Source organism: Silene latifolia, chromosome 2 (assembly GCF_048544455.1).
Source record: "Silene latifolia isolate original U9 population chromosome 2, ASM4854445v1, whole genome shotgun sequence".
In the NCBI taxonomy this organism is placed as follows: Eukaryota; Viridiplantae; Streptophyta; class Magnoliopsida; order Caryophyllales; family Caryophyllaceae; genus Silene; species Silene latifolia.
This window is the reverse complement of record NC_133527.1, coordinates 42,782,478-42,808,302: the sequence shown is the minus strand read 5'-3', so window position 1 is coordinate 42,808,302 and position 25,825 is coordinate 42,782,478. Positions and strand designations below refer to the sequence as shown.

The following is a 25,825-nucleotide window of genomic DNA, read 5'->3' as shown; positions in this document are numbered from 1 at the left end:
TCAAAATATTAATAATTTAAAAAAATTGTTTTAATATATACTCTGTTTATTAAAGTCGTGAATTTCTTTTACTTTTTAAAATTAAACTTTATAATCTTGAATAACAATCTTAAATGATCGTATCACATTTAAAGATATAGCATATCAAATTGAATAAAAAAGTTATTTACCATCTATCTTTGAAAATCCAAAATTAATATATTGTTAAACTATTTCATTCAAAATTTTATTTCCAACTTTATTTGTAGGATATTTATAGAAAAATTTGAATTTGATATAAAATTTACGGAAATTTCCCATGGTACCCTCGAACTTTGCCAGATTACGCATGGTACCCCTTATTTTAAGTTTCTACATATGTTGCCCTTGTGTTTACCTTTTTCATTCCCAGAATACTCTTTGTGGAAATTTTGTCATAACGTCGTTACTCCTATAAGTAATTTGATGAGTAATTGTGTATGTTATGTTGTTATTGTTATATTATTTAGGTACTAAATGTTAGTTTATTAGACAAAATAAGGATTTAGGTATTATTAGATGATGAATTGATAGTGTATTAGATAGGGGTGAACAAGTTTAGGTCCGGACCGGAAAAATGGACCGGACCGGACCATTTGGTCTAGACCAAACCCGGACCGAATTTTTTAGGTCCGGTCCTCGGTCCTCATTTTTTGAGTTTTCGGTCTTCGGTCGGGTCCGGACCAAACCCGGATATTTTAGGTCCGGACCAAATGGACCGAATTTTATGTTTCTAAAGACAATCATTAGAATATTATAAACTAAATTACCATTTTATCTTCACAAGACATTATAAATTAATATTGAGTATTTTTTTCTCGAAAACAATCGTCTAATTATTCATCAACATTTAATTTAGTGAAACTTAAATGTAATTATCATACACGAAATAGTGAAAGAATTAGTTCTAGGTCCATTTCGGTCTAAGACCGGACCAGACCGAATATTTCGGGTTTGGTCCGGTCCAAGACCGAAAGTTTTAGGTCCGGTCTTCGGTCCACAAAAATTTTATTTTCGGTCTTCGGTCCGGTCCGGTTTGGTCCGGTCCGGTCTTGGACCGATGCTCAGCTCTATATTAGATAACAAAAAAAGGCGTCACAAGGCATACGAGTAGCGGCGTTATGACGGAAGTTTGTCAAAAGGTATTCTGAGACTGAAAAATGTAAATACAGGGGTACCATATGTAAAAACTTTAAAAAAAGGGTACCATATGTAATCTGTCAAAATTCGAGGGTACCGTTAAAAATTTACGTAAAATTTAACTTGCTGAGAAAAAAATTGGGAAATTTTTTTTCATTGAAAATGAGCGCATCACACGGAAAAATATATAAATTATAATAATTTAAAGTCACATGTGCAAATAATGTGAAAATTTTAGAAAAGAAACAATAAATCATAACAAAGAGAAATCACTTTAGGAAAATAAGCGATTCTTTTGTACAATAATCTTTTTCGTGGTTTTTGGGTAAAAAAGTGACTATTTTTTGGTTAATAGTGATCACTTTGGGGAAAAAAGACCTTTAATTATAAAAAGCAGTCATTATTTTACCAAAAAATGGTCTCATTTTTCATATCGCAGGTACAACGGTTATACAATAGAATTTGCGAAGAAAAATATACGAAAAAATGAGTACATGAGAAATGAAAATAAGTATGTCGAGAAACAGAAGAAATAAAAAAATGTTAGGAAAACACAATTAATTTTACTTTTTGGAGAAAATGGTTTACTGACTTGGGCAAAAAAAATGATGTCAAAATCATTAATCAGGAGGTTAATGTCGAAAATTTAATTGTTTCGGCCAAAATAATGTTTTTCCCGCAAAAATTGTAAAACATGTAACATTTATGTAATTAAATAATACTAAAGGTAAGATTTGAAAGAAAAAAATAAACTTAAAAGGATTCAAAGTGCTAATTATATCAACAAAGGTAACATTCAATTTCGGTGGCACATCAAAATAACTCTATGGTTAAGCGTGCTCAGGTGAGAGTAGTGTTGGGATGGGTGACCTCCTGGGAAGCCTCTCCGATGCTCACAAATGCATGACTCGTGAAACGAAATAACGTTCAAATGAATCAAGTTAACTAGCGAAACAATTACCTAGATTGTCACGGTTCCGTATATGATAAAATACCCATCGCCACAGGAAATTTCTTTCGCCACGGGAGTTATTAGCCACGAGAGAATCCGTGGCCAAAAATTCAATAATAGCCACGTTCTTGTTTTTCCCGTGGCTATCCCTTTGCCACGGCCACTTGCGCCACGGAAGGTATTCCCGTGGCAAAATGATTTAGCCACGGAAATTTAGTACTTGCGCCACGAATTTAGCCGTGGCCCAAGTGCTCATTTGTAGTAGTGCGACGACGTACAGACGACTAAACACGAAAATAAACTTCAAGGTCCATTACATTCTTGAAGGGACGATCAGAGCTGGCCAAATGATCAAACATATGTTTACTCATCTTAATCGACTGAGTTTCGAAGAAATGCCTACAACATGACACGAGAATGTGTCTCAGAGATTTATCTTGACTTTGATACACATCATTTGGAAACCAATGAGACCCTATAGGCATCAAGAGTGAGCAAAGTGCACTTACGCCACTAGGACGTAGAAAGGAAAGGCGGGATGCAGACCACGAATGTCTGCCTCTAGAGGAGTGAAAACTCTTACACTTGGAAAAACAATCCTTGCAGACAAGAGACTCGTAGCCAAGAAAATCAAGTAAGTAGATAGGTAGCGATCTAGAAATCAACTTGAACAACTCCCTAACCAAAACCATCTTAGAAAGCCAGAGAGAAATGGACACAACACAAACCGGGTGCAAAATTACCATTGACATTATTATCCCATTTTCGATCTTAACACCATGAGAATCAGACGGTGTAAAGAAACTTTTATTTATTATACTAATTACAACACTTACGAAACTGCTAATATTATCATTAAAACGACACAATAAGGAGCAACAGAGTAACTTGGTACGAGACAACATGAGATTAAGGTGTACATCCATCACATCCGACCCGACCATCGCTACAAACAACCCAACTAAAACCAACCCAAATCACAACTCATAACAGGCAAATAGACACGGTTGATACCTAAGATAACCCGCCAGAAGCACATGTAGAAAAGTAGATTACAAGTCCATCAACACTGATTAAAAGAAAACCAAGGGAACACCGGACGAACACTCCTAAATAAAGATAAATCAGCCCATCCAACCACACATGCAACAAGAGTAAACGGGAACAACTAAAATTAGAACAATGAGACACAAAATTGATTGGTAGGGGAAAAGGACGAGGGGAAGGGGAACACCAATCAACCCTAGGACAACTTAAAAGCATAGACCACAACTCATAGGGAATACCCATCAACAACAACAACAACAGACCCTAAACCAAAGCACCAAACCGAAGATGGAGGAAGGGTCGAGGAGAGCGGGAAATGTAATACTCCAGTGAACAGAAGATGTTATTTAGGTGGGGTACCCCTTTGAAGAGATTCATTGATTGGCTTAAAATCTGAGAAGGGCTTAAAAGGGTTGAAAGTACTACTCTTATCAACAAAGTGAACTTTCTTTTCTGGTTATCCATGCAAAAGAACTCCACAGTTAAGTATGCTTGGATGGGTGGGTGATCTCCTGGGAAGGTTCCCGGGATATGCATGAGTGATGACAAAATGCGTTGGATAGGAAACGTGTTGATTTGTGGGTCATGTACACAGCCTGATAAGCTACCGGGAGTGACCGCTCCCTACCTAAGGTTTGGGTCGGGGTGTTACAGAAAACACCTCCGACTGCATGCAGGGAAGGAGGGACGGAACCCGATCAGCGCTGCATGCAAAGAAGGAGGGACGGAAATCCAACCTTAAATCCGATTCGATCAAGATAGAACAAAAGGACGCAAATCGATTCTGAATCCTCAGCCGGACACGCAAAAAGAGACGGTGAAGACGGGACTCGTAAAAATACCACAATGGCAACCTAAGAGAATGAGGTTAAAGATGGGTAGAAAAGAAAAATTGGCTGGAAAGAAGGATATTCGCCAGAGATAGGTCTTAGGATGGCCCCATATCCTGCGAACGGTGGCGAGAGAAGGGGATATTAGGTGGGTAGGGGAGGTGATGGATCAAAATATAAGAGTTTTTTTTTCGGTGTTGTTTTCTAGAGATAGGTGGAGATTTTTGTGTTATGTATCAGGATAATTTTTTTGTTAACAATGAATATACGAATTGATGACCTATTAATCAAGATGGTAGAACATTCAATGAGAAGAAGTGAAAAATCATGTAAAAAAATGATGTAACAAAGAATGATGGAATAAAGTAAAGATTTAATCTAATTAGACAAAGATTTAATATTTTATATAGTTGTGGAGTTACATGTTGGCTAGCAGGGGCAATCACTCGCATCACAAACTTTTAGTTATAATTTGGGATAAATTGATTTATACCCTTATAAAATCCACTTTTTTAAACTTATACCCCTATAATTTTTTTTAATATTTTATGCCCTTATAAAACACTCATGTTCAAATCTTGCCACCTTAGTCGAATCCCGATGAAAAAAATGGAATATTCCACCAAATTTTAATTTTTCTCTTAAAACTCATAATTTGCGATGAAAATGCCCCTACCCTTATTTCTTTCTTCTATTTCTCCCTCTCTTTCCTTCTCTCTTGTACAGTTGTACCTATTTCCTTCTTCTTTCTACTTAAGTCTGTATCTTTCATTCTATCATCTATCTATCCTTCCATCTCCTTTCTTCTACAATGTAATCAATCTATCAATCTTGCGACTAAAGTACATGAAAAATAAATACAACAATTTATAGGAATTAAAAAGAACATTAAGATTTTTTTTATTATCAATAGGACTACTTTTTTTTTCAGCCAATCAATTTGTGAATACTTGGAAACAAGTGCCAAAAGTGTTGTCAAGCGCTCTGAATAAACGATATCCTCTGACTTGACTAAACTTGAGAGATCTCTCACGGCTAAGCTGAGAAAGTAGTCATCCAAAAGTGTTGTGTAGGAGAAGAAAGTAGACAAGAGACAAAAGAGAATAAGAGCATGAATATTTTTTTTTTTTGACAGTAATCAAATAACAATCTTGATCAACCCATTGCAGCTCTTGCAATGGAATGAACAATCTTATTAAGATTTCGAGGACAGTAGCTAATTGTGATACAATGTAAACTAGAAAGTAAACTGAGAATAGATCGGATAATAAATCTTGCATCTGTAGAAGTGTCCATCAGGCCTGTCACCTGCAGAACAAGATTGAGACAATCCATGTTTGCTTCAATATGGCGAAAACCACTAGAAACTGCATCAGTAAGAGCATGTAAAAGGGCAGCTGCTTCAGCTTGGAAAGGAGAGGATGCCCAACACCTTCTTGAACCAGTCCGCAAAACAACACCATTTCCATTCTGAACAATCCACCCTGAAGCCGCCTTAAGACCCAAATTCCAAGAGGCATCACACTTAAGACGAACACAAGTCGAGCACATGGCAGAACCAACCAGGAAAAACGGAAAGTAGTTACGTATATTCTCCACTTCAGAGCTGGACTCAGGGCAGTCCTGAGAATGACTATGAGCAGTTCTTACTTCAGGAGCCCTTTTTGCAATGAAGGCATTAGTAACAAGAGTGGCTTCTTTCCAGATCAGTCTCATTGACATAGAGATGTCAATCTCTAAGAGACTAAGCTTATGACTATTCCGAATACACCAAATCCGCCAAATGGTGCTAACGAATAAAGGGATAGTTGTAAGTGAGGCATCATTCTTAAGGAGAAGATTTAGCCAATTAATAACCCATGCTTGCAAAGATAAATTACTACCAGCAATTCCACGAATACCCAGAAAAGAAGCAGACCAAATACGGAAAGAGAGTGGGCAATCACGGAAAAGATGACTCATCGTCTCCAAACAAGGTCTATCAGAACAGAAAGGACATAGGTAGCTCCAATAAAGACTCTGTTTCCTCCCTTCATCTCCAATAGGAAGAGAGTTGGAAAGGATTTTCCACAGAAAAATTCGCCACTTTCCTGGAATAGGTAAGGCCCATAATCTGGACTTACAGAAGGAAATCGTACCCGGATCCATTCTATGCAAGTCAGTGGTTGAAGCCTTTGCATCCCAAAGAGTTTGAAAAGCAATTGAGTAACCTGTCTTAACTGAGTATTGTCTATTTCTTGTAAAAGCCCAGGAAATATTATCAGGAATTTCCTCATCAGGAAGTGCAATAGATAATATATAAGGAGCTGCAACATTCCCACAAACTAAGCGAACCATATTAGTATTCCATCCGCCAGTTGCATTTTGTAACTGACAAACACTAATGACTGGTTTTTGCAGCAAATCAACATCATTGACATGGAGAATCTCAGCAAGAGAATGACCCTTAATCCATTTATCTCTCCAGACATCAAGAAGCGACGGAAAACCAACTTCCCAGGACACTTTAGAACATAAAAGTGTAAGCCCCCAAAGAATACCCCTTCCACCCCAAGATGCTGAAGCCTTCCTCAGACCACCATCACTTGAATTTATTACAGTGGACGGAGAGAGATTATATTTTTGGCCCAAAGTACGACCAACCAAGCTCTCAGGATTTTGTAATATTCGCCAACCTATCTTAGCTAATAGACTTTGATTAAGACAGCCAACATTCCGAATTCCTAATCCCCCACTTGATTTAGTAGCACTAGTAAATAATTTACTACACCAATGAAAGCCATTCCATTTGTTAGTACCACTCCACCAAAAATGTGATAGTAAAGAATCAATCTTTGCACTCACACTTACCGGCATTTTAAATGCCGATAGAGAATAAAGAGATAGTGAAGATAGCACTGAACAAATAAGGGTTAATCTTCCAGCCGGTGAAAGGTAAAGATTGTTCCAACACAAGATTCTTTTCCGAACCTTATCAATAATAAGTGCGAAAACTTCCTTTTTAGTAGCACCAAAATCAGTTGGCAACCCCAAATACTTTCCCATTTCCTTTTTACCTGAAACTCCAAAGACTTTCATGCACGATCGAGTCACACGTAAAGTGCAGTTAGGACTAAAAGAGATAGCTGACTTATCTGTATTAATACACTGACCAGAAGCTTGACAATAGGCAGTGAGAATACTCTTTAAGGCTCGACAATACTTTAATTTTGCCTCCATAAAAAATATCGAGTCATCCGCAAAAAGGAGATGCGAAATTGCAGGAGCCCTCTGACATAATTTAATACCATGCAACTGTTTTTTCTCCTGAGCATGTAGTAATATTTGCGAGAGAACCTCAGTACATAAAGCGAACAAATACGGGGATATGGGATCACCGTGGCGAATCCCAGCTCGAGGTTGAAAGCGACTGCCCGGCATACCATTAAACAAAATATCATAGGAAACAGTTGAAACACAACCCATAATTAAATTAATCATAGATGGCGGGAAATTCATGCTGACAAGCGTATATCGTATAAAATTCTAATCCAAACGATCATACGCTTTACTCATATCCACCTTAAATGCCAAAATTCCAGCTTTGCCTTTAGTTCTCTTCGTAATATGATGAAATAACTAATGTGAAATAACAACATTATCACTGATACTTCTCCCAGGAATGAACCCATTTTGAAAATCCCCAACCAAAGAAGACATGAATGGCCTCATCCTATTTGAAATGCACTTGGTCACAATTTTAATAATAACATTACAAAGACTTATGGGTCTAAATTGCTCAACCATTTCAGGATTCCGAATCTTTGGGATCAGAGCAATAGAAGTATGATTAAATCTTCGAAAAATATTACCAGACTTGAGCATAGTTAAAACTGCAGCAGTAACATCATCCTTAATATGATACCAATATCTCTGATAAAAAAGAGCAGGAATACCATCAGGGCCGGGAGATTTCATTGGTCCTAATTGGGAAACTGTTGTCCGAACTTCCTTACGTGTGTATGGTTTTGATAAGCAATCCTTCTGGTCATTAGTTAAACGAAACCGAATATTGCTGAACATATCTTCATAAGTGGAAGAGAAGGAATCAAAAGAATCAAAATACTTATTAACCCCATAAATATCTTTAAAATGATCATCAAAAAGACCCCGAATATTATAATCCTCAAAAATCCACTCGTCCCGACTGTCTTTAATCCCAGCAATGTGATTTTGCTTATGACGTGTTGTAACAGAATTAAAGAAAAATCTAGTACAGGCATCTCCTTCCTTAATCCAGTTAATCTTAGCCTGTTGCTGCCAATATAAAGCTGCTGCTTTGGTGAAGTCTAAATAGCTTGCATAAACAGACTCATAAACATTCTCGTCATTACCTTTAAATATTTCTTCCAATTCAGATTCAAGTATACTATCAAATTCAGACCATTTATTATTCCATTCTTTACGCTTACAAAATGTCCAATTGCCAAATGCATATCGCACACGTTTCAGTTTTTTCATAAGTTTAAACGATGCCGAACCTCTATCCATTATACTCCATGAGTTCTTGACAATCTGTAAACATTCCTCATAATCAAAAGCCCAAGCTTCCATCTTTAAAGGACCACTCTTATTTTTACCAAAGAAATTAGTGTCCATAATAATGGGCGCATGATCAGACCCTTAAATTGGTAAATGTTTTATACTAGTGCTTGGAAAATAATTCAACCAATTTGAAGAAGCGGCTCCTTTGTCAAGACGCTCATAGACTCTTGCATTCCCTTTTCTATTATTGCACCATGTATATTTTGGCCCTTTGTAAGTAATTTCCATAAGCGAATTTCTGACCATCCATTCAGAAAAGGCTTGAGCCCTATTAAGAACGTTATTAAGAACGTTAACGTATAACAATAGACATTGGGAAGATTATAATATTATTAATCAAGAGAATGAGTTGTCTAATTACAATTGTTAATTCCTATTTATATACAATATAAGAATAAGTAATAAAGGAATAAAATATTCACATATGGAAAACACATATTTACGTAATATAATTGCTCTAAATATAGAGTGTAAGCAACGGCTATATGGCTGTTATAGCCTTCTCTTTAACGGCTACTTTGGTAGGAGCTAATACCCCCCGCCCCCCCCCCCCCCCCTCCGCAAGTTGGAGAGTGGATAGAAGACACACCCAACTTGGAGAGTAGGTCATCGAAAGAAGCGCGTCCGAGAGCTTTGGTTAGAATGTCCGCGAGTTGTGCCTTAGTATGAATGTAGCTAGGAGTGATAACTCCTTTTTGTATTTCGTCACGGATAAAGTGACAGTCGATTTCAATGTACTTTGTGCGCTCGTGAAAGACCGGGTTTCGGGCGATATGGAGAGCTGACTCGTTATCACACCGTAGAGAAATAGGTTGCTTGTGGTAAATGCCGAGGGCCTCTAGGAGAGCTTTTAACCATTTTAATTCACAAACCGTAAATGCCATAGCTCGATATTCTGATTCTGCTGTCGATAGAGAAACGGAAGCTTGCTTCTTGGTTTTCCAAGATATTGGTGAGGACCCCAAGAAGACGATGTAGGCTGATAAGGACCTGCGACTTTGCGGACATGCAGCGTAACTCGCATCGCAATAGGCATGGAGAGTTAAGTTGCTATCGGAACGTAGTAGTATACCTTGCCCGGGACAATTTTTCCGATAGCGAACCACAGCGAGCGCGGCGTTCCAATGATCGGTGGTGGGAGCATTCATAAATTGGGAAAGAGTGTGGACCGAGTAAGTGAGTTCGGGTCTGGTAATAGTAAGATACACAAGACGCCCTACGATGCGACGGAAGGGCTGTGGGTCTTTGAGAGGCTCGGTTGTTGAGCTAGCAAGTTTATGATTTTGTTCCATAGGAGTGGGAGCGGGTTTGGAGCCAACTAGACCGGTTTCTGTGAGAATGTCGATGGCGTACTTTCTTTGTGAGATAAAAATACCAGAGGCATTTCTTGCAATTTTGAGCCCAAGAAAATATTTGAGTACCCCTAAATCTTTCATGTGGAAGCATGTACTGAGATAATCCTTGAAGCGCTTAATAAATTGGACATCATTCCCGCAAATTACTAAATCGTCCACATAAACCAACACATGTACTTCGATCCCTTCTTTGTATATAGAAAATAGAGAGTGATCGAGAGCACATTGTTTAAAACCATAAGTACGAAGAGCGGAAGCTAATTTTGCATACCAGCACCGGGGAGCTTGTCGAAGACCGTAGAGAGATTTTCGAAGTCGACATACTTTGTCGTTGTTAGAGGGATGAAAACTTGGAGGAGGTCGCATATAAACTTCTTCATGGAGGTCACCGTGAAGAAAGGCGTTGTGAACATCCATTTGATGAATGATCCAACGTTTGGCAGCTGCGATGGCGAGAAGAGTCCGAACTGTGACCACTTTAATTGTTGGAGCAAAGGTTTCATTGTAGTCCACCCCTTCTACTTGTCTATTACCCATGACCACCAAGCGAGCTTTGTATCTTTCGATGGAACCATCGGCATTATATTTGATTTTGTATACCCATTTGGACCCGATGGCTTTCTTGCCGGGAGGAAGAGTTTCTAGAGTCCAAGTATTGTTTTTCTCGAGCGCGTCAATTTCCTTTCGCATTGCCACCTGCCACTCGGGAATTTTCACTGCATCTTTATAAAAACGAGGCTCGTGATTTTTGGTCACGGCCGCTAGGAAAATTTTATGGTTAGAAGAAAATTTGTCATACGAAAGATAATGAGAAATAGGATAGAGAGTACCTGAAGACGGAGATGTGGAGAGTAGTGAATTAATTGAAGGGCGTGGTTTTGAAAGAACAAAATCTCGAAAATTGGAGTTTGGTATTTTGGTGCGATGGCCACGCCCTAGGTCAGGAGGAAGGTTAGACGCCTTGGTGGCGGGCGATGTGGCAGGTGCCGAGACAGATGAGGTAGACGTGGGTGGAGGGTCTGCTGTGGTGGATGATGGTGGCTGGGTAGAGGGGACCTTCGTGGTTGGGTCCGTGGAGGGTACAGATGGATTGATAGGCATAGGTGAAGTAGGAATAAGAATTGGAGAGAGTGTATCTAAATATGGTGGTTTCGAGTCAGTATTGTCATGAATGTTTAGGAGTTGGTATGGAAATTCGGTTTCGATAAATACGACATCTCGTGACTCAAAAAATTGACCCGTATCTAAGTCATAAAGCCGCCACCCTTGTTTTCCAAACGGATAGCCAATAAAGACACATTTACGACTTCACGAAGCGAATTTGTCGTGGGAGCGATTTAAAGCCTTGGCATAGGCGAGACATCCAAAAATACGTATATTTTCGTAAGAAGGAGTTTTATTAAAAAGAACTTCATAAGGTGTTTTGCCTTGTAGAATAGATGAAGGGGTACGATTTATTAAATGAACCGCACTCAAAACACATTCCCCCCAAAAATAAATTGGTAAACTAGCTTGAAAAAGGAGGGGACGCGCGACATTTAAAATATGACGATGCTTCCTTTCGACCCGCCCGTTTTGTTGAGGGGTGTCGACATTAGAAGTTTGAAATAAAATACCATTTTCTTTAAAATAGGGAATAAGAGGGTGAAATTCCGTTCCATTGTCTGTTCGAAAAGTCTTAATTTGCTTGTCAAACTGACGGTTTATCATAGCGAAGAAATTAAGAAGAGTTTGTTTGGTATCGCTTTTTGAGCGTAAAAGATAAACCCACGTGGATCGTGAAAAATCATCGACGATTGTAAGAAAAAATTTAGAACCACAAGATGCATTATCGGAATAGGGACCCCATAGGTCACAATGTATTAGTTCAAAAGCAACACTAGCACGACTAGTACTTAAAGAAAAAGTGTCCCGAGTTTGTTTCGCACGAAGGCAAATATCACAATGTTTGCTATGAAAATTATCACAAGAACTAGTGTTTTTATTCAAACATGGTAAAAAACGAGAAATATTGGAAGAGGGATGCCCCAACCCTCGGTGCCAAAGCTCAGTAGAATCGCCTTTAGTAGCCATATTAGCGTGAACACGATTATGTCTGACACCTTTCAAAAGGTAGAGCCCCTCATTTTGTTCACCCGCTCCAATCACCGTCCTCGAGGTACGGTCCTGGATAAGACACATATTATGAGAAAATTGGATGGTTAGACTTGTATCCATCAAAAGACAAGAAACAGAAATTAAATGACATTGTAAATTTTCGGCATATAGCACATCTCGTAAGATGAGACGTGGAGAAAGATGGATGTCACTCTTAGTAGCTATCGTTAGGTCCCCATTAGGAAGACCAACCGAAATAGGTGTAATAGATTTTAAAGTAGAAAAATGCGAGAGACATCCCGACATATGATTAGATGCCCCCGTGTCAATAATCAAAGATTTAGGAGAAGTATTACCATTGAGACGGTCGTTGTTGTAGTCAGTTTTGCGGGTTTGTAAGAGACGACCCAACTCTTCCAATGCTTGAGGTGGTAAAGAATTCAAATCGACATTATCAAAATGAGCAAGAGGGAGTTGAGAAGAACCTGTCATGCACTAGAAGAGCCTGCCACCGTCTTACCAGTGGCCATGTAAGCCTTGGCGGGCGCACCAGAAGGGCCAGACTTGCCTCTGTCGGCTATACCTGTACCTGTACCACGCGCGTCGGCGACCTGGCAGAGAGCTTCAATAGCAGCAGATTCAAGGTGAACCCGAGGACGAGGACGGTCACCCCATGTGTCGGGGTAATTACCAGTGACTTGATAACAAAATCTGACACTATGGCCTGCTTTATTGCAAATAACACAGTAATATTTCGAAGGTTCATTGGGATTACGACGACCCCTATTATTATTAGAGCGAGATTCGTTTCTAGCACGAGCAACAAAAGCCATAACATCAGGAGCAGTTTCTGTTTTGGTAGACAAATTACGAACACCCTCATCTTGCAATAAACGGTTATAAATAAGAACTAAAGATGGAAGAGAGGAAATACCAAGAATTTGGGAACGAGTATTTGCGAAACGAGAATCGAGTCCCATCAAAAAATCACATACCCGTGTTTTCTCCCTTTCAGCATTAATGAGAAGCATCCAATCACACTTACAGTCGGTGCAAGAACACTTCGGGAGTGGGTTCTTATCGATCAAAGCGTCCTAAATGGCGGTAATTCTGCCATAGTAATCCACCAAAGATTCAGACGCCCCTTGCCTACACGAATGAAGATCAGTTTGCAACTGGTAAATCCGAGCCTCATTCGCTTGGCAGAAGCGATTCTTAATGTCGAGCCACACCTGTTTGGCAGCCGGACGAAGAGAAATTTGCTTCCTCAAAGTAGGGTGAAGCGTGTTAAAGATCCACATGGTAACCAACGCATTTGTTGATTGCCATGATTCAAATTTGTCAGAGTCAGTCGACGGAGGAGTAATGGATCCGTCAACGTACCCTGTTTTTCCTTTAGCAAAAAGAGCGAGACGAAACGATCTTGACCATTCGTCGTAATTTGTTCCGTCGAACACGATCGGAGTATTGATATGACCCGTGTGTTCAACGTGAACCATATTGTAAGATGGAGTGGTATTTGGAGGTACCACAATTTCATTGTTTGTCATGACTGCACAGAGAAAAAAAATGATAGAGAAATGTTTAGATGAGAAAACCTAATACGTCTGATACCATATTAAGAACGTATAACAATAGACATTGGGAAGATTATAATATTATTAATCAAGAGAATGAGTTGTCTAATTACAATTGTTAATTCCTATTTATATACAATATAAGAATAAGTAATAAAGGAATAAAATATTCACATACAGAAAACACATATTTACGTAATATAATTGCTCTAAATATGGAGTGTAAGCAACGGCTATATGGCTGTTATAGCCTTCTCTTTAACGGCTACTTTGGTAGGAGCTAATAAGCCCCAAATGGAGTACCAGACGTACCACCATATTTATCATCCTGAAACTCGACTTGATTGAAATCATCCAGCATGGCGGCATGATAAAGTGCGAGTCCAACTTAGAAATACGTTCTTCAAGCTCCAACCATACATTCATACCTTTTGCTTTTTGGGTTCGCCATAGACACAAAAAAAATACCAGAATTTAGCACTACATTCATTTATTTTGAGGAATACATAGTTCATACATTTAACAATACAGACTATGTCAAAAGAGGGTCGCCACCCAACCCATAATCCTCCTTTGGATCCTAGGGCATCTACACCCACTGAGTTTATAAACCCATAATGCCGAAAAACAGACGATACTACTTCAGTCTTACATTTAGTTTCAGAAATAAAAACTAAGTCATAGCTATTATTATTATATAACATTGCTCTAAGCTTAATAATTGTAGGGGCGAGCGGATTATTGAGACCCCTACAATTCCAAGCAATAGCTTTCATGGCGCTGGAGAGGATTGGTTATGGCCAATCCTCGCAAAACCAGTTGGATCAGGACCTGCTGCATCAACTGAACTATCAGAATCTGTGCTTAAGATAACCATATCCTCATTAGTGATTGCAACATGAAAACCACCATTACGGACCCTTGATGATTCTCCAACCTGTAAAGAACTCAAAGCCTTCTGCTTCTTATTTGCATTAGTAAGAGCATCAAACTCACGATCATAATCATATAATTCGAAAAAAGAACTCGTCTTTGAACCAGGATCAGAAAAAGCCCTACGTTTATGGGCTTCCAAAATTTTATCTTCAGAATGATGTTGCTGCAGTTGGAAAAGAAGCTGCATATTTTTTCCACGGCCATGAACATGAAATGTTGGAAGAACTTATGCTGCTGCAGGAACAGTATTATGCTCATTAACTTCAACTTTATTTAAATGCAAAATAATATCACATTGTACACGGAGTGGTGGTTGTATAGGAGAGCTAATAAGTAGAGGTAATATTTTAAATTCAACATCTTTTACACCGGAATCAGACTAAGGTAGCAATATTTTAAATAAGTGTTTTATAAAAATGTAAAATATTAAATTTTTTTACAAAGACGTAAATTTTTTTAAAAAAAAAATGATTTTATAGGGGCGTAAAGATTAATTGACCCTAAATTTTGTAATATTTTTCTAGGCCTATGTATAAATTAGACCAATTCACAACTTTGAAATTTATTCACCTCTACATACTTCAATTTTGATTTTGTAAGTACAGTAACAATTACTATACACAACTCAAGTTATATACTCCGTATATGTATAGACTATAGAGTCACGCACACCATAATCAATTTTAAACGAATATAGTAGAAACTTTTCGCGACCCCGAGTTCAAATTTCTAACTCCACCCCTATTTATAATCAATCTATTTTTCAAGACATATATATAGAAGTGTAATAAAAGCAATATTATGAGTAATCGAAACGGAAACTAAGATTTAGATTTAACTAGAGGTTATTAAATATGGGCTTAGGCTGGACATGAGCCGGGATCAAGTTAAATTTATAGCCCACAGAAAAGCGGGTTAGTGGGTTTGAAACAAGTCAGTGAGTTGAGTCTTTGTAATTTTCTTCTTAAAATAGTTTGTCCATACCTACTTATTATTTTATGGGCCATATGAATCGGGTTAATGGATGTGATGGCTGATGAACAACTCTAGATTTAACCTTAGAGCAAGTCCAATGGTGTAGCTTAGGGACTTGCTTGCGATTTCATAAAATTGCAAGCTAGTTGCTACACCATTGGAGAAGGATGTATATATTAGCTTGGCTTAAGTTAGTAGCTTCATTAAGTTACTTGCTTAGATGGCCCCACATTTACCAAACAACCAATAGGAAATTAGCTCTATTAATTTTTTATTTATTCTTATTATTTGATTTGCATTTTAATCAAAATCTACGTATAACTCAAATTGCTTGGTTAAATAATTTATCGAATTGTATCGCCCGAATTGTATCGCCGACTCTAAATGCTTAGTTCGAGCATACTATATGTGAATGCTACATTAAGTGGTGGTAAAAGAATTTGGAAGAAGGTAGAAAACAGAAAGTTGGCTTACTTTGCTGATGATCCAAATGCTATATCCGAATGCTACATTAAGTGGTGGTAAAAGAATTACGAATGCTATATCTGAATGCTACATTAAGTGGTGGTAAAAGAATTCCGAATGCTACATCCGAATGCTTTTTGGTGGATTAAACCTTGTTCTGTTGCAAATGTTATACACTTGTGGTAATTTTAATCAACAAACAACCAAAATCTACATATAACTCCTATAGTCCTATATACTTGTGAAATGTAAACAAACTTTCCCCTATAATTTAGAAATTAGTTCCATATTTCATGCTTTGTTTTGTTAACTTTCCTTATGCAAATTTCATGTTAAATATTTCGTCTTCCAATTTCGGATTATTGAAATTAGCATGGATAATGAAGATCCTTATAGTCAATATTACTCATTGTTATCAAATTTTCCAAACAATGATATAGTACAAAATTCTCAAACACCTCCTCCTCGATCATTGCCAAGAAGCATAAATATACAATCTCCGAACTATTCACATCATCAACCTATCCCTCAACACTATCCTAACTACAACTATCAATCATATATGGCACCAGAGAGCACAAGAAGAAATAACTTGGGTGGCTTTTCTAACCAAGATAGTTCAACGTCAATGTCGGGTACCGAGTCTCAAACTCGTCAACATGAAGTTAAAGAAGGGGATGAATTTCAAATTGTAGAATCATCAAACATGAAAGGCAAATTTAAGTGGAGCCAAACAAAAGATGAGGATCTATGCAAAAGTTGGTTAACAATTTAAAATGACGGTGCCACCGGTAATCATCAATCTTACAATAGTTATTGGCAAAGAATTGTTGACTACTACAACGAATGGAGGAAAGACGGTGATCCAATCGACATTCCAAAGGCTTCTAATCATTGGTTTAAGATGAGCGCCGAAGTATCGAAGTTCAACGGATGCTACATACAAATTAAAGAGAGTCATCCTAGTGGTCATAATGAAGAATCTTTGAAGAACATGGCCAATCAACTATGGATTACTCGTCACAAGAATGGCCAACAGAAGACATTCCCATATTTGCATTCTTGGGAAATTCTTCGACACCAACCAAAATGGGAGGAATTTGCAAATAGGAATAAAAACAGCGGTGCATCAAAGAGACAAAAAATTCTATGACAGCCACACCGTCTACAAACATCGATGAAGGTACCGATGTGGAAGAAATATCGGAGAAACGTCCAATAGGTCAGAAGGCATCTAAAGCGGCATCGAAAGGTAGGGGCTCTAAGAAGAAGGACAGTGAAGACTTTGTGAACTCATTTGGAGAGTATAAAGAGTTACAAACAAAGAAATTTTCGTTATGGGAGGAACGCATCCGTATATCGGATTTTGAAATTCTAACCAAGGACACTTCAAATATGTATGATCGGGCAAGAAAGGATCATAAACAAGTGTGCAAGATTATTAGGGCTAAGTACGGAATAGAATGATTTCTGTTTAATTAGTCGATTTTCCGAATTAGTACGCAAGGTTTAAGCATAGATTACGTCCATTTAATTAGTAGTTCGTAATAATAAAAGCTTTGATTTGTTTTAGACAATTTATGCAAAAGTTCGCAAAATTGAATGAACATAATATAGATAGAAAAACTTTGGAGGTCAAAACAGAGGCTTTAACGGCCTTTGTTATAACAGAAGCAAGAAATAACTGATAAAAACAATAAAGAGATAAACGCACAGATTTACGTGGTTCACTAATGATGTGTTAGCTACGTCCACAGGGCAGAAGGGAGAGAGTTTTATTGATATGTGAGGAGTTTTCAGATTACATATTCAGACGGTATGATAAGCATAACTGCTAGGTAGAGGCTTAGAGAGTTTATATAATACTCTCTAAGACCTAATACAGAATGACCTAATAAAGGCCCAAGACAGACCTAGCCCAATAACAGATACGGATACCGTTTAAGTTTCGGGGGCGTTGCCCCCGAACCCCCGTCGGGGACCATGTTGCGGCGGTTAACAGAATCAAGGCACAAACCCAACAGCCTTTTTTCGAAAAAATACTTGGCCAAGTCCCCTACTTGCCACGGTGTTCGTCTCGTCGAGATAAGCGATTTGAAAAAAAAATTGCCCCAAACGGACACCCGAGCGCAAAGTTACGTCAATTTTAAGAAATTTCGTAGTTTTATTAATTTTGCTATTGAACTGGTTGTTGCAAATAGTTGTTGTGAACGAAAAGAGCTGTTAGATTGAGTCAAATAGTTGTTGTGAATGAAAAGAGCTGTTAGATTGGGTCAAATTAGCCGTTTTTTTAAACTCGAAATTTGGCAATTGAATAGAAACTAGTTGTTGGAGACAGAATGAGTATTTATTCACAGTTTTCGTTCGTATGTATATAAGCTCTCTGTTTTCTATTCTCTTCTCTTCTCTTCACCTCAGTCAAATTAGCTCCCTTGATTATCAATATTAAACATTACCTAATACCAATATGTCTCAAACTCATGATATTTCTTCTTCCGATTGGATGAAAGAAATGGATGATGACATTTGGGATGAAACAGATGATGAAATGGGTATTACTTGCTTCAAAAAATTAAGTATCCTACAAGAACGTATATTCCTCGTGATCGTGAAAACGGTGCATTTCGACTTTATCGTGATTATTTCGTACCCGAACCAGTATACCCGGAACAAATATTTCGAAGAAGGTTTCGAATGCGGAGGGAACTGTTCCTCCGAATAGTAGAAGGGCTTGGTAATCATACTAACTATTTCCGACATAGATTCGATGCTGCAAAAATAAAGGGTTTGTCACCCCTTCAAAAATGCACAGCGGCTATTCGAATACTAGCCTATGGAGCTCCTGCCGATGCGGCGGTTAACAGAACCCTGCATAGTTATTCGAAGCGGCGGTTAACAGAATCAAGGCACAAACCCAACAAATCTCCACCTTGACTTGAATTCTCTCACAAACAGACAGATGTACCAGATGCATTCCCATAAATGCCAGATGTACCAGAAAGCTCTTCTCCCTTCCCCCTCAGATATTGCCCCCAAGAGGGCAATTACAGACTGCGGATATTTAGCAAGTCCAAACAATGTTGGAACTTGCTATGCGGAGCGGCTTAGTGAACATGTCACCAAGTTATTATCAGCAGTACCCACTTTGTTCACCTTAATCCTCTTCTCATTTCTCAGAAAGTGATATCTCACATCTATATGCTTAGTCCTCTCATGATGGACTTGATCTTTAGCCAAGCATATTGCACTAAGACTGTCTCAGAATACAATAGCTTGCTCCTGATGTAGACCCAAATCACTGACCAGTCCTTTTAACCAGATTCCCTCTTTAGCTGCTGCGGTCAACGCCATATATTCTGCTTCAGTAGTAGACAAAGTAACTGTAGGCTGCAATGTAGCCTTCCAACTGACAACTGAACCACCAAGAGTGAAAACATACCCAGTCATTGATCGTCTGCTGTCAACATCTCCTGCATAATCAGAATCTGAGTACCCTGACACAAGGCACTCTCTATCACCTCCATAAATGAGACCAACATCAGATGTACCCTTAAGGTACCGAAAAATTCTCTTCACAGCTTGTCGTGCTCTTTACCTGGATCACCCATAAACCGGCTCACCACACTGATCGATCATGTGCTAAATCAGTCTAGTGCGGACCATAGCATACATCAAACTACCCACTGCACTAGAGTACGGAACTCGGGACATGTACTCCCTTTCTTCACCGACTTGGGGTGAGAAAGCAATAGACAGATGTGCATTCGATGCACTAGGAGTATCTATGGATTTAGCAAAGAGACATGCCAAACCTTGCTAGCACCTTCGAATATAGCCTTTACGAGATAAGAAAAGCTTCTTCTTGCTCCTATCTCTCAGAGATCTCCATTCCCAAAATTTTTCTTGCTGCACCCAAATCTTTCATCTCAAATTCAAGACCGAGAAGACCCTTCAATTTATGAACATCAGACTTGATCTCTGCAGCTATCAACATATCGTCTACATATAGGATCGATAAATGAAAGACTCATTCTTGACTTGTTGTAATAAACACAACAATCATACGGACTCCTAGTGTAGCCAATCTCCAACATGTAGTTTGTCAAACCTTTTATACCATTGCCTCGGAGACTGTTTTAGCCCATATAAGGACTTCTTCACTTTGCAAGCATAGTCTTCTTTACCCGGAACTGAAACGTCCTGGTGAGTCATGTATATCTCTTCTTCCAACTCTCCATGTAGGAAAGTTGTCTTCACATCTAGCTGTTCGAGTTCTAAATCTTGATGTGCAACTATTGCTAGCAACACTCTGATGGAAGTATGTCTGACCACTGGCGAAAATATTTCATTGTAGTCTACCCCCTCTTTCTGACTGAACCCACGAGCTACCAGTCGAGCTTTATACCTTATACCCTCAGCAACAGTCTCTCCCTCTTTCTTCTTGAAGACCCATTTACAAGTAACAATGTTTCTCCCTTGAGGATTCTTGGATAATTCCCAGGTCTGATTCTTTTGAAGGGACTCCATCTCATCTCCCATGGCGGCAAAGCCATTGGGCGGTCAGAACATGTAGTCGCTTCTTTGAAAGTGGAGGGCTCATGTAAGTCGGATCCACCTCCTAAGCAACCTGAAGTGCATAACCCACCATATCTTCAAAACCAAGTCTATTCGGAGGCTTCCCAAAATTAGGCCTGATTGACCGCTCACGGGCCAAACACTGCTGATTCGGAACTGGTAATGAAGAATCTGATGGAACAGATTCGGATTCGGACTGTAGTGTGGTGATCTCCTTCCCGTGGTACACTCTCATCAAGAGTGTCTTGCTGCTCCACCTGTTTATCAACACTACTACTACTATCGACAACATATAAGACTTCACAAAGGGATTAACCATAGAATTTTCATCAAAAACAACATTTCTACTCAAAATAACCCTACTCTCGGATGGAGACCGGATATCGGTATCCCTTGACACCATCCCCATAGCCCATGAATACTCCCTTTTAGCTCGTGGCTCAAGCTTACCTTCACTAACATGATAATAAGCAAGATACTACCAAAAGCCCTTAAAATAGAATAGTCGGAGACTTACCGGACCATATCTCAAGTGGAGTTTTGAGATTCGGACTCGTGTGAGGTCCCCGATTTATCGAGATAGCATGTTGTACTAACTGCTTCTGCCCCTTAATCTTCTTGTTAGTCCAGCATTAGAGAGCATGCACCTTGCCCTCTCCGAAGTGTTTGGTTCATTCGCTCTGCTACACCATTTTTTGAGGTGTATCTCGGACCGTACGATGTCTAGCAATCCCTTCATTCTTGCGAACTCGTCGAACTCGAACAACAAAACTCTAGGCCGTTATCGATTCGCACCTCTTGACCTTCTTCCCAGTTTGATTCTCCATTAATGCCTTCCACTGCTTAAAGTGAGTGAAGGCTTCGTTTTGTGCTTCATCAAATAAATCCAAGTCTTCCTGGAATAATCATCAATAATAGACACAAAATACCCGTGACCTCCCAAAGACTCCACCTTAGAAGGACCCCAACAATCAGAATGGATGTAATCAAGTGTGCCCTTGGTCCTATGCACTTTGCTTTAGGAAACTTGTCACGATGTAGCTTCCCAAAAACACAATGCTCACAGAAATCCAGATTCTTGACCTTGTGACCACACAAAAGATCTTCTTTTGACAGAGTCCGCATCCCCTTTCACTCATATGACCAAGCCTCATATGCCACAACTTAGTCAAATCTTCTTTATCAACATCCGAGGATGCAACAAAGAAACAGAACCTGACAGAGTATATCCCTGAAGATAATATAGAGTACCATGCTTGATACCCCTCGAACTACATTCGAACCTTTGCGGACGTTCGAACTCCACCTACACCTTGAAAGTGAAACCCTTACTGTCTAACGTACTTAAAGAGATCGATTCTTTGTCATCGATGGAACATGTCTAACTTCGTTCAATGTACAGAATTTACCATCATGTGTCCTTACCCCGACCGAGCCGATTCCAACTATCTCAAAAACAAAGACTATTTGCCATAGAAATAGTGCCTCCATCTACCTGTTCATAAGTTGTAAACCACTCCCTGCGCGGACATATATGGTAATATGCTCCAGAATCTAGAATCCACACATCAGTGTGATGTGTGACCCTACCCGTAACTAGAGCATAATCATCTTCCTCGGAACCCGCATGCTACACACCAAAGAGTGATTGATACTAGACTTGTTCTGTTTATCTTTCTTGGGACAATCGAATTTCCAATGCCCCTTCCCTTTACAGTAGTTACAGACATCACTAGGTTTAGGATCTCTAGAAACATAAGAACCAGAATTACAGTGCACTGTAAGTACCGTGAAATTAGAAGAACCCGACTAAGAAGGCTTCTTATACTTTTTCTTCCCTGAATTTTCCTGTCCATAACCCCCACTGTCATTAACCCCGCACCTGATTGTCATACTGTACCAGCCGCCTTATGGCGCAGTTCTCTAGTATGAAGAGACGACCTAACATCTTCTAGAGTAACAGTATCTTTACCCACAATAAAAGACTGTACAAAATTCTCATACGATAATGGTAAAGAAACTAACAGAATTAATGCGGCATCCTCATTTTCTACCTTAACATCAATATTACGTAATTCTAGTAAAATTGTGTTTAACTGATCTAAATGATCTCGAAGAGGCATACTTTCCTGTATTCTCAGACTAAACAGACGTTGCTTAAGAAGCAACTTATTGGTCAAAGACTTGGTCATATAAAGACTCTCAAGCTTTTTCCACAGACCGGCTGCGGTAGTTTCCTCCGCGACTTGATGATGATATCATCAGCAAGACACAACATAATCGTTGAATGTGCCTTCTCCTCCAGGACCGCCATTTCAAATGGTAGCAGCCAATGCGATGCGATTTTCGCCTTCCGTCTTCTTATCCGAAAGCGGCGCCCACAACCCTTGCTTTGCGCTTAACAGAGCCCGCATCTTGATCTGCCACAGACTAAAACTATTCCTCCTCGTAAAGCGATCGATCTTTATGTTCATCGCCGACATCTTTCTCGCCGGTCGGGAACCCGAAGGCTCGATACCGTTTGTTATAACGAAGCAAGAAAGAACGATAAAAACAATAAAGAGACAAACGCACGATTTACGTGGTTCACCGACGATGTGTTAGCTACGTCCACAGGCGAAGGAGATAGTTTTATTGATATGTGAGGAGTTTTGATTCTGATTCGACGGTATGATAAGCATAACTGCTAGGTAGAGGCTTAGAGAGTTTATATAATACTCTCTAATACCTAATACAGAATGACCTAATAAAGGCCCAAGATAGACCTAGCCCAATAACAGATACGGATACCGTTTAAGTTTCGGGGGCGTTGCCCCCGAACCCCCATCGGGGACCACGTTGCGGCGGTTAACAGAATCAAGGCACAAACCCAACAGCCTTTTTTCGAAAAAATACTTGGTCAAGTCCCCTACTTGCCACGGTGTTCGTCTCGTCGAGATAAGCGATTTGAAAAAAAATTACCCCAAACGGACACCCGAGCGCAAAGTTAAGTCAATTTTAAGAAATTTCGTAGTTTTATTAATTTTGCTATTGAACTAGTTGTTGCAAATAGTTGTTGTGAACGAAAAGAGCTGTTAGATTGAGTTAAATAGTTGTTGTGAATGAAAAGAGCTGTTAGATTGAGTCAAATTAGCCGTTTTTTTAAACTCGAAATTTCGCAATTGAATAGAAACTAGTTGTTGGAGACGGAATGAGTATTTATTCACAGTTTTCGTTCGTATGTATATAAGCTCTCTGTTTTCTATTCTCTTCTCTTCACCTCTGTCAAATTAGCTTGAGTCAAATTAGCTCCCTTGATTATCAATATTAAACATTACCTAATACCAATATGTCTCAAACTCATGATATTTCTTCTTCCGATTGGATGAAAGAAATGGATGATGACATTTGGGATGAAACAGATGATGAAATGGGTATTTACTTGCTTCAAAAAATTAAGTATCCTACAAGAACGTATATTCCTCGTGATCGTGAAAACGGTGCATTTCGACTTTATCGTGATTATTTCGCACCCGAACCAGTATACCCGGAATAAATATTTCGAAGAAGGTTTCGAATGCGGAGGGAACTGTTCCTCCGAATAGAAGAAGGGCTTGGTAATCATACTAACTATTTCCGACATAGAGTGATGCTGCAAAAATAAAGGGTTTGTCACCCCTTCAAAAATGCATAGCGGCTATTCGAATACTAGCCTGTGGAGCTCCTGCCGATGCGGTCAATAAATACATCAAAATTGGCAAGACCACGGCCATAGAATGTTTATCATAATTTTGTCGTGCCATTATCGAAGTTTTTGGGGATACGTACATGAGAAGGCCAACTACAACTGATGTCCAACGCTTGCTCCATATGCAAGAGAAATGTCATGGATTCCCCGGCATGCTCGGGAGTCTTGATTGCATGCATTGGCAATGGAAGAATTGCCCAAGTTCTTGGAAAGGGCAATATACTCGAGGTGATCATGGCCATCCAACAATTATACTCGAAGCTGTAGCCTCGGTGGATCTTTGGATATGGCATGCATATTTTGGTGTTGCTGGTTCAAGCAATGATCTCAATGTATTATGTCGATCAAATTTGTTTAAAGAGAAATTGGAAGGAAGAGCTCCAGAGGTTCGATTCACCGCTAATGAGGTAGAGTACAACATGGGATATTATCTTATAGATGGTATATATCCGGAGTGGGCCGCATTTGTTAAAAGTTTTTCACACCCGCAAGATCCTAAGAGAATTTGCTTCAAAAAAAAACATGAAAGCGCAAGAAAAGATGTCGAGCGAGCCTTTGGGGTTCTTCAAGCTCGTTTTGCAATTGTCCGTGGGGCCGCGCGGTGTTGGCATAAATCTACGTTACATGACATAATGGATGCGTGCATCATAATGCATAATATGATTGTCGAGGATGAGAGACATACATACTCAAGAAATTTTAATCATTGTGGTTTTTCGGAAACCAATACTATTGATGTTCAACAAGGGCATGTTGGAGATTTTCGAAATTTTCTTTCTAGGGATGCAAACATGCGAGATAGAAATTTGCATCACCAACTAAAAGCTGATTTAGTGGAACACATTTGGAAGTCAACCCATTTGATCGATTAATTGGAGGTGCTGCTCGACCGCAACAACTCTGCTAAGCGCTAATCAATTTTCTCGTATTTATTACATGTATTTTTAATTTGCAAAATAAAATTCATTAAGTCTTTTTATGTTTAGGAAAAAATTAATTTGACATGTGAGTCCCATCAAGCTAGTATAAAAGCTAATAAACCATTGGAATAGTTTATTAGCTTAGAATGTTAGTAGCTTAGAAGATGAGGTGGAATTGCCAAGCTAGTTGATTGTCGCTTACCACTGTACTTGCTCTTATAAGGCCCTGTTCTTTTGGACTGAAATTGTCTGAACTGAACTGAACTGAACTGAAATAATATTAAAAAGATTATAATAATAATAATAATAATAATAATAATAATAATAATAATAATAATAATAATAATAATAATAATAAATATTATAATAAAAATAATACCAATAATAATAATAAATATCATTATAATATTATTCATTAATAATAATAATATATTAATATAATCTAATAATAATAATAATAATCTAATAAGATATAAAAAAAATATTAATATAATAATAAATATAGTAATAATAATAATAATAATAATAATAATAATAATAATAATAAATATGTGATTAATAATATTAATAATAATGAGTATATTAATAAAATAATAAATATTAAATAATAACTTATTAATATAATAA

The 25,825-nt window shown here is 38.5% G+C and overlaps 1 protein-coding gene and 1 pseudogene across 1 annotated transcript; one reads left to right on the top strand and one right to left on the bottom strand.

Moving 5' to 3' along the window:
• Nucleotides 1-5,142: 5,142 nt before the first annotated feature.
• Nucleotides 5,143-7,452, bottom strand: LOC141640644 (uncharacterized). The gene has a single exon (XM_074449357.1). It carries the CDS (start codon nt 7,450-7,452, stop codon nt 5,143-5,145), a length of 2,310 nt encoding a protein of 769 aa, XP_074305458.1.
• Nucleotides 7,453-23,879: 16,427 nt separating this feature from the next.
• Nucleotides 23,880-25,150, top strand: LOC141640611 (uncharacterized; annotated as a pseudogene).
• The last annotated feature ends 675 nt before the right edge of the window (nt 25,151-25,825 follow it).

Excerpts from the sequence above, each read along its gene's own strand:
- LOC141640644 (XM_074449357.1), bottom strand. The coding sequence starts at position 7,452 with ATGGGTTGTGTTTCAACTGTTTCCTATGATATTTTGTTTAATGGTATG.